Source organism: Pocillopora damicornis, chromosome 7, assembly GCF_964200805.1.
Source record: "Pocillopora damicornis chromosome 7, jaPocDami1.2, whole genome shotgun sequence".
NCBI classification, from domain to species: Eukaryota; Metazoa; Cnidaria; class Anthozoa; order Scleractinia; family Pocilloporidae; genus Pocillopora; species Pocillopora damicornis.
Genome location: NC_142676.1, coordinates 9,820,636 through 9,831,099, shown reverse-complemented (window position 1 = coordinate 9,831,099; position 10,464 = coordinate 9,820,636). Strand labels below are relative to the sequence as shown.

The window sequence follows — 10,464 nt, the reverse complement described above, 5'->3', positions numbered from 1 at the left end:
ATGGTTGGTGAAAGACCCCATAACAAAATATTAGAACAGACACTGATTCTTTCCTTCTCGTAAGATATGATAATGCCTCTAGTGATGGAAATTCTTTTTCTAGCATTTTTTGTATCACAGATGCAATCAAACTTTATCTGTTAACCCTCTGAGCTCCGAAAAGCGATTAAATAAACTCTCCTAACTGGTCTCTAATCGCTTCTTGGATCAACAGTTGCGAGGGCTTGTTGAAGATTGCCGTAAGTAAGATTTGGCAATCTGTTTCTTGATTCTTATGCTTTTTACTAGTAATGATGTGCTGGTACTATGAGGAGAAATGTGCTGCTCATCACTTTGAGAACTTCAATTACGTGTGAGGAGGCTGTCAATTATTTCATGGCTACGAGAGACACTATTCAGTATCCTTCCTCTCAGCATTCTTCTATTATGCTCGCTTTTTCTTTCTCTGTCCATAAGCCGGTCGTGAAGGGAAAGGGCATGGATCATATTAATCTCAAATCAAATTAGGGAAAGAGCCTTGGAGCATACTATAATTGTCAAGACTTTAGATCGCACCTTCGCGCCGCACAAAAGTTTGCCCCACTGAAGAAAAAAATTAAAATTGAAATAAATAATTGGATAAATTTAAATTCATGGTCCACGCATTGACGAAGGAGTTTCATAAAAAAAACTACATATATAGAAATTTTATCTTTTGGTGGGAAATCTGGGAAATATTGGAAATCCTTGCATGCACTACTCGTTTTAAAACTTATGGTCAGAAAATCAATGATGTAAATCAGTGGAAATTCATGGGAAAAAAAAGGGAAAAATACAAACAAGGTAAAGACAGAGAGAAGAAAGCGTAGATATAGTATTAGCAGGACAAGATTTACGTCAGTAAGAATGAATTTTAAAGGGTATTTTAGAAGTATATGTATTGTAACCCAGTGCACTCTGTCGCTATGGATTTTATGCAGTGGCAATGTTATACCGTTATTGATTATTAAAGGAAGATTTACTGCGACATTTTTTTTGTGAACGCTGCCAGAACGCAATCGTTACCCATGTGGCATTTTCAGTTGTTTTATTCTATTGTTTTTTCAGCGATGCAAATGTTGAAAATATGACAATCAAATTCCTTCGTAAACAAATAAAAGTCGCTTTGAATGACAAGTGAGGAGTAAACAAACAAACAATCCAAGTTACAATAAACCGTCGAGAGCACTCTCAGAGAAATTTCAAATGGTCGTCACGATTCTTTGAGTATGTGACATTTTTTCCTTCCCGATGAGAAAGCGAACTCCGTCGATCCATCTGGAATTAGCGTTGAAAAGTAGCAAGAAAGCTTTCAAACAACAGCGGGCAAGGGAAGTCGACCTCGTCGAATTATGGTTCATTTTAGTATATTTGGCTGCTATAGAAAACTATGAAAACCACCACATATTAAAAGATTGGTGAACTTCGCTTTTTTCCCATTTCACACCTACTTTGTGGCTCTTTATCACGCTTTTAGATAAGAAAGGAATCAAGATTCCCAGTAGACAATTAAATTATGTTATTATAGCGTGTGCACATATTCCTGCTCAATACATTCAATAGCGTCGGATTGCCAGTGAAATGTTACTTTCTTTCCGTACCTCTCCTCCATTCTTTTAATTCTAATTGCTCATTCGTAACACTGTTTTTCTAAATTTTATTTCCCTTAAGACACTTCCTTGGTATAAGCAAAGTTCTACATTCTCGCTGATTTTACTGAATCTTGTTCTTGTCTGTTTATTTGTTTGTTTGTCTGTTTGTTTGTATTTCAACGGTCTAGGTGATGAGCAGCATTTCATGTTTTTCTACTGACCTACTAACAACAACATTCTTAGCACAGATGGTGTATTTGACCCAAAATTGCTTCTTTTCTGTGAGAGAATCCTTACAAAGTTAACCAGCAAGGTATCGCCATTCAATTTAAATGAAATTGAGTTAACAATAGGAATAGCTTAATCAATTGCCGTGTAAACAACATCTTTTGGTTTTCAATTAACTTCGAACTAAATTTTAATTAAAATGAGTGTTAAAAATTTGCATAACAGTTAACCAAGATAAATTGCTCTAAGTCCATTTAAGAAAAAGTTATGGTAAACTTTATACAATAAGCCCTTGTTAAGAATTAATACCTCAAGAGAAAGGCATCTTGAATTTGAAATAGCTAAAGAAACATGTGTTAGTGAATATTGAGCCAATCTACAAATCAGACTGTTGCATTTAAATTGTAGAGCTCTCAGTTTCTATAACTTTAGATAAGATCTACGAATAATGTTGTTAGTCATGCGATCCCCTTGGACCTATGTTATTTCGTTCGTCTGTTCTGTAATGCACAATGCCGTCTTCTCAGAAGGTTAGTAACATTCATCTAACCCTAAGGTCACACGATTATTAAACGCAATACGAATACGCGGTCCACCTTAAGTTTCGGTTTAGCGGCTAGCATTAGGAATATTTTTTGAAATTTCTCCAGTGGACTGAATGAAATTTTCCAAAGACAGTTTTTCGTATTTGTTTACTGTTGCCTGGTATACATTTTCCGTGTAAGTGCCCTAAAAAAAACGACGTGAAACAATTTATTAGCTTTATTTCTGTTTAGCGTAAAATCTGGTTTCGTTTCGTTTCGATTACGTAAATCCAGTAATGTGGCTTGTGAAAAAGTTTATCTCAAAGAACAAGTTCAAGCTAATTTTAGTTTAGATCCCAGTAGATTCAAGCTTGTCAAAAAAACAAGGGGGTAAAACTCATAATAAGTTTTAGCTTCCATTATATTTTTCCTTCCGGAAAAAATAAAGAACGCCTTGTAACGCTAAATGGCTTACGGATCTGTGGAAAAAATTGCCGTTCAAAATGTGCGGAAAGCTTGATAAATTCTTCGTTACTCTCTCGCAGTTTTATGGATAACAAATGTCTTAATTCAGTCATTGCGCTTAAAATCTACCGGCTTTATTCTTCTCTTTTCGCATACGACCCTTTCAACGTTGCCGCCTCTTGACATTATGTAACGCGTTCGGCGCATCAGTAACACCCTGACTTGTCAATTCATTTTCTGTTGAACATTGCCCATTAGCGAATGATCGGACCCCGAAATCCGCAGGTCTGGGTTCAATGTTAAAGATAAAGCTTAAATTTTCATCTTAAGATTTACTGAGCGCCAAACAACTATACTTTATGTTTACTGTGCTCAGCTTAATTACAAAGTTAATTGTCAATTTTTTAATAATTCATATCTTTTTCTCGCGCCTTGTGACTCAGTGAAAATAAAATTTATCTTCTGCAATGTTTACAGATTAGGTTTAGTTATTGAAAAAGGTGTCACAATGTAATAAGTAAATATCAATTTGACCCAGATTTTTGCCGCTCTCTGGAATTCAAGCCCGCTAAAGCATTTGACGGTCAAAGCCTGATAAACCACGTGATTCGAATTGATGACATCAAGGATAGAGTATTGTGTAAGATACGATGTTTTAAGGAGCCAAACTGTGTCAGTTATAATTTTGAAAAACAACCGAGTGGGAATAATGGAACGCATAAATGTGAGTTGAATGATGTCACTTACGAAGAAAACGAAGAAGACTTAGTTCGGGATTACAATTATTTCTACCGAGGAGCAGAGGCAAGTGTCAATTACAGTCTTTTTAATTACTTAACTAGATGGTAAACAGGTCTTCAACAAGACAGAACCAAGGATTTGAGTTAATTGTTTTTATTATTATTGGACCTTTATACATCGTATTCAAGGAATGTTTCACTTCACAGTTGCTATTCGCAAAAATAATCGTCCGCTACATGAGAATTTAGGGTTTACGGTAACATGTATGTTTTTGCGTTTCAATCTTGGTCTAGGCTATCGGGTGAAAAGCTGGATATTGTTGCAAGATATGAATCTTTGGATAGCACCCCTTGCGACATTTTTTTAAGATGTCATTTTTTTCATTTGATCTAGAATACCTGTTTAGCAAATCCTTGCAAGAACAACGCTACTTGCCAAAGCGGTTTTACCGAAAAAGGTTATCGATGTTGGTGTACTGCTGGTTTCAAGGGTCAGACTTGTGATGAAGGTATTGCCATTCTCTGAGCTTTAAATTTACCATCTCTAAAACTTTAAGCACAATCTAAATTCGTGCTAAATAAAAGGCAGCTTCATTTATGATAGAAACCAATATGATCTATTTTCAGACAGTGACCAATATGCTACAGAAAAGCACAACTGCAGTTCCGATGCTGTTTGCAACAATACCAAAGTATCGCACAATTGTACATGTAAACCTGGATATTCTGGTGATGGACGGACTTGCAAAGGTAGACTTGGCTTTTTATTTACTACTTCAAGACTTACTACAAGAGAGAATCAACTGATCTATTCCATTAATCTGCTCTCTGCCTATAACAAAATAGTTATTGACGTGAGGAGATATGTGCAAAACTTTTCCTTTTGCTTTCCATAACTATTATAATATTTAAATTGTTTCAATGGTAATTGAATCAATGTGATGTATCTTCAAATATTGACGAGTGTGATACTGAAGAGCACAGCTGCAGCGTTGATGCTGTGTGCAACAATACCAAAGGATCGTACAGCTGTGTGTGTAAACCTGGATTTTCAGGGGACGGATGGGCATGCAGAGGTAATGCAATGAAACATCGCAGATTAAATATAGGGCTAGAGAGATTGCTGTTTTGCAATTCATCAGTGCACTCTCTTCAAGAACGCTAAATGTTACCAAAATTATAAACAATCAATTAATGATAAGCGTATTTAGATATTGACGAATGTGCTACAGAAGAACCCAGCTGCAGTGCTGATGCTATGTGCAGCAATACCAATGGGTCATATAACTGCAAATGCAAATCTGGATATCATGGGGACGGACGGACCTGCAAAGGTAATACAGTAAAATATCGCATGTCTAATATAGCGTTACATAGATTACTGGAGGTCTATTTTCAGACTTTATAAAGGATCGATTGATGATATAAAGATTATTCTATAGAATACGCGCAGGAACGATTTTCATTTACGAGTTGTAAAGTATCAAAAAAACAAAAAAACAAAAGAACAAAACAACGAGTGAGCGAAGCGAACTAGTGAGTTTTCTGATGCATCGCGACAAGTGAATGAAAGCCATTCGAGCACTTTCCATGGTATAATGTTTTCGTTTCATACATACTGAGAATTTTCCTACTGACCGACACATCTCAAAGGCTGGGAGCGCACGACTGTGAAATATATCTTTCGTCCAATCAGAGACACGAACGATAGTATTTCACGAAGTAAATCTCATTATGTATGAAATTAATGCTTATTCAGATGTTGACGAGTGTGCACAAGGAACACGTAAATGCAGCGCTGACGCTGTCTGTGTCAATACCCAAGGATCGCACAACTGTGAATGTAAACCTGGATATTCAGGACACGAAGGGACCTGCACAGGTAATGAATTAATGTCTTACAGGTGAAAATGTAGGCCGAGATCGATTGCTATATTCTATGGTATCAATGCAATGTTATAAAAATGCAACTGACATTTTAACAAGTAAATAAATAATGTGCATACTTAGATATTGACGAGTGTGCTACAGGAACACACAGCTGCAGTGCTGATGCGGAGTGCAACAATATCAAGGGATCGTACAACTGCACATGCAAACCTGGATATTCTGGGGACGGAAGGACCTGCACTGGTAATGCCATGGAATATGGAAGGTTAAATTCAGAGGCAAAAATATTCAATATCGTTGATGCAATGTTGCAAAACACATGAATTGTTGCATTCTAAATTATCAATGTCACGTTATGCAAATAAATGCAATTGACATCATAAAAGATCAAGTTATGATATGCATATTTAGATATTGAGAAATGCTCTACTAAAGAGCACAGCTACAGTGCTGCTGCTATTTGCAACAATACTGAGGGTAGAGATGGACCTATAAGTGAAATGTAGAGCACACAGTTTGTTTTATTGTATATTAGCAATGCAATGTCATGAAAACAAATGTTACCGATATTATAACAGATCAAAGAATGATGTTTTTGTGGGGCCACAGAGATTGTCCCACTCTATACTATTAATACTATGCTAAGAGAGCAAAATTGATGGTACAGGATCTATTCAAGATGAAATAATGATATGCGTATTCTGATATTGATGATTTTGCAAAGACCTGCACGGCTGTGGTGCTGATGCTTATAGCAAAAATTTCGGGGAACCAAATGTACAAATGTACAAGTACATGTAGACTAAAAAATATTATGGGGACAGATTAACCTCAACGAGTATTTCAACGAAATGTTGCATGTTGAATTTGGAGACACATACTGGTATTCTATATTATCGATTCAATGTAACGAAAAAAAATGCTACTGACATCATGACAGTGCAAGGTCTTAATTATTTACATATTTAGATATCGACGAGTGTGCTACAAGAACACACAGCTGCAGTGTTGATGCGGTGTGCAACAATACAAAGGGATTGCACAACTGTAAATGTAAACCTGGATATTTTGGGGACGGATTGACCTGCACAGGTAGTGCTATGCAATATGGTATAACGCGTAGAGCCACATGGATGTTCGCATTTTGTTTAGACGAGCAATATTTTGAGAGGAAATTTTTTTATACGATGTTAAAAGGATCGATCGATGATTTTCGTATTTAGATTTCGACGAGTGTGTTACACGAACACATAACTGCAGTACTTATGCGGTATGCAACAACACAAAAGGATCGCACAACTGCAAATGTAAACCTGGATATTCTGGAAATGGGCAGATATGCAAAGGTGACTTTAGTTGTGTCCTTGTTGTATTGGTTCATGTATTCTTAATTAAACCAGGAAGGAGTTACTGATAAATTTAAGTAACGCTTCAATTATCCTATTTTCATCAAGTTTGCAACAAATATGTCTCCAAGATAAACAAAAGGTGCTGAAGTGGACAGTTGTCCTGTTAGCCCTGCCAAAATCCCCTTGATAACTTTAAAAAAGACAAAAACAAAAACAGGATAGGGAGGGTCACCACCCCTTATACGTCTAAGTTAATGTGTGACTACTTCCTTTTGATGTCGCAAACGTCGTAACAATGTGACAGTTATTTCGTGGTTCTGACTTTGTTGTTGTTATTACTTTGTTTGTTATGTTCCTATTTTCAGTGAATTCAGACTGCAAGGAAGCTCACAACAGAAAATTGTAAGTTTGAAACTAGGATAAGATTGTTTCTACTTGATCTCAGAGCAAAAGGGCTTTTCTAGATAACAAGTTAATATACGAAGTTAATTTACCCAAGCTGATTCCGATTTGTTTGTTAATATTCAGTCTTTCCAACTGAAAACTCAGATGAAATTTCACATACCTAGTAGGTTCCAGAGTTTGACATTTATATCTACCTTAATCTTATTTAATAGATTCAGCAAGAGTGGCGTGGTTACACTTCATATTGATTCGATATTTACTTCCATTTTCTGTCACGTGGGGGATTTTGGATGTGGAGTGGGATCTTGGACCCCTGTTATGAAGATTGATGGCAAGAAGGTATTTTTTTTTCTATTTATCAAATAATCTTTTGATTTTTCTTATTACTTATGATAGCATTAATTGATTTCTAAAAGATCTATGGTATGGTACGAGCATCTTAAGAAACTTACGATAAAAGTTTCGAGTTCAAAATTTGACTTTCGTTGTAATCTCACCCAATCTCAGTTAAACATGTAATTGTTGTGTTTTAATTTAGTTCAAATCGGCTTTTAATTTTTGGTGCGGGTTACTCGCTGGGATTGACTGACATATTTGATTTTTATTGTCTATTTTTATTCCCAATTAGGGAACTTTTCATTTTGATTCTGATTTTTGGAGCAACAAGATAGAATATAATCTTCCTGGAGGAGAGACTGGGTTTGACACAGTGGAGACCAAGTTACCGACCTATTGGAACACATCATTCTCCAAGATCTGTCTCGGTATGAAGATTGACGGAGATCTCAGGTTTATTGTCATAAACAAGTCAGCCGATTCCCTGTACTCGCTGATTGCTGATGGGCAACACCGCTCCACCTTTTTGGGTCCTAAGAAATGGAAGTCACTGATTGGTTCACAGGGTTACTTACACCGTTACTGTAACAAGGAAGGGTTTAATCTTGAACCGGAGGGAGCTTATTGGAAGAATAGAGCTTGCAAAGCAAGGATTGGTATTCTCGCCAATAACAATAACGGATGCGGGGATGTTGATTCCAGAATCGGGTTCGGAACAGGAGGACCGCGTGATGACAACAACACGTGTGGAATAGATGCTAGAGAGGTACACATCAAAGCCATGGGATACATATTGGTCCAGTAACGAGAAAAAAGTGCATACGGTGATCAACAACATCAACACCTTCGTCAACATCAACAAACACATTGGCAATCAAGAACATTTTATCGATTATACAGAATGTAACACGCACTAATATAACACTTGCATTTGCGTAAAGTAATATTCAAGAGATGATCAAAAAGGAAATTAGAGAATCGTGATAAAGTAACATTTACACATATTGATTATAACTTATGACCAGAGCCACAATTCAACTGGTTCGTAATTTGAATTTAAAACACAATGCGAATTGAATGTTAAATCATATTTACCATAAACACGCGATCTTTCGATGCAGATCTTGTGTAATGATAATGTATCCCATACAACTCGGTAAAAAGATATCACAAAAGAGAAGTTCTGCATGTTTTTTTTTAATTGAGTAAAATAAAAAATTACACAGATCAAACATAAAGAAATCATTTGTTTAAGGGGAAACACACCGTTTCGTGGTGAAACTTACGTTCATAAGATCAGCAAATAAATCATAGGAAAGTAATAGTAAAAGGAAGATAAACTAACAAAACAAAACGGAGCAAAAAAACAATCAGACAAACAGGAAGACATAACAAAAAGCAAAAACATGAAAAATAGTTAAACAGCTTATATATAGGAGGCGTAACTATTCTCCTGTGACGAATCCTATATCAACTCCTGGTGAATGACTCAAAAAAAGTTATAGCAGAAAGGCTTTCTCTGTGATGCGTTGGGTATGTAAGGGTCGATTCCTTGATAAATAACTCCCGTCTAGGAATGTAATGTCTGACTCTGCTGTAATACACACAGCCGTCCGTGCATAGATTCTCAGGAAATACTACAGTTTCGATTCTTTCTGCATCTCTTCATTTGCCCTCTAAAAACGAATTCGTGACGGAGGAATGGCAGGAGTTGTGCAGGCCCTTCAACACTTTATTATTTTCGAAGGAACGGCAATAGTCAGTGAATCCCCATTACATTCTTTGTCAATTTACGCTATTCTCGCGGCCACCATACATAGACGTTCGCTCCATCACGACATAATGGAAATCACTTACTTTTTTCTTTTAAGACCATGATGCAACGCAATCAGAGCGCGCACACTGCCCGCATAAGAGTTTAATGCTTTTGAAATGTTTTATATAATGGTAAATGACTTAAATGATAAATGATACCTATTTACTTAATTCTTTTTATTGCCTTGACGAGAGGAAACCTGAGATCACCATAAGACCTTTAACAGTCTCTAAGTACACTTACCATTTTGGAACTTATAGTCACAAATCATTAATCATCTAGTGTTTACCTATAAATTACCAAGATTATCATCGATTTAACAAATCCCTTTATGTGGTTACAAATTGCAGGGAAACGAAGGATAGTTTCTCTCTTTTCACCTTTTGTGTCTCTGATAGTGCTTTCGTATGTAATGTAAATGTAATGCTTTATTTCTTTAAAGTTCAGATTATTGTTCTATAAAAGAATTCCTTAACAAGTTAACCAGCAAGTTCACGCCAGTTCGCTGGAAGAAAAAACTCTACCAGTTAGAATAACTTTAGCAATTATTAGAAAATAAAATTGCACAATATTTTATCCATTTCAATTAATTTCGAATTTTAAAACTTCAACTGCATGAGGCTTAAAAATGTCCATAACAGACATGGGATATTAAAAATGACTTGTTCTAAATGATTCTAAGACAAGGTTAATATAAACTGTCATAAACTTCTTATTAAGAATTGATGCCTCAAGAGGAAGATATCCGGAACTATTGTGAATTTATAAAGCAACCTAAAAGTCAATTTTGATGCAATTTCCATTTCAGGGTATTACATTTACTGCGTAGGTTCTCCATCTCCACAACTTCAGTCAACATCTGCGAATGATTTTTTTTTATCCTGCATACCCTATGCTTTCATATTATTTTGCTGTTCTTTTACGTCAGTGGTGCTCAATGCCGCGGTCTTTTCAGGAGGTTGGTAGCATTTACCTTACTTAAAGCCAACCTACCTTTTTTTAAGTGTTATTATCTGTTTAAGTATTGTAATTGAAAAGGCGATGAAAGTATGCAGAACATGAGCATATGACTTAAATGACAACCTACCTGTCAATACGTTG

The 10,464-nt window shown here is 36.0% G+C and overlaps 1 protein-coding gene across 1 annotated transcript; it reads left to right on the top strand.

Annotated features, from left to right (window-relative positions):
* The first annotated feature begins 2,286 nt into the window (after window positions 1-2,286).
* On the top strand, window positions 2,287-9,482 carry LOC113671300 (uncharacterized). Its single transcript, XM_089213598.1, has 13 exons — window positions 2,287-2,368; window positions 3,366-3,631; window positions 3,962-4,076; window positions 4,195-4,317; window positions 4,521-4,643; window positions 4,779-4,901; window positions 5,327-5,449; window positions 5,578-5,700; window positions 6,427-6,549; window positions 6,681-6,803; window positions 7,172-7,208; window positions 7,424-7,550; window positions 7,840-9,482. The coding sequence occupies exons 1-13, from the start codon at window positions 2,287-2,289 to the stop codon at window positions 8,350-8,352; spliced, it is 2,001 nt and encodes a 666-aa protein (XP_089069724.1). The 3' UTR covers window positions 8,353-9,482.
* The last annotated feature ends 982 nt before the right edge of the window (window positions 9,483-10,464 follow it).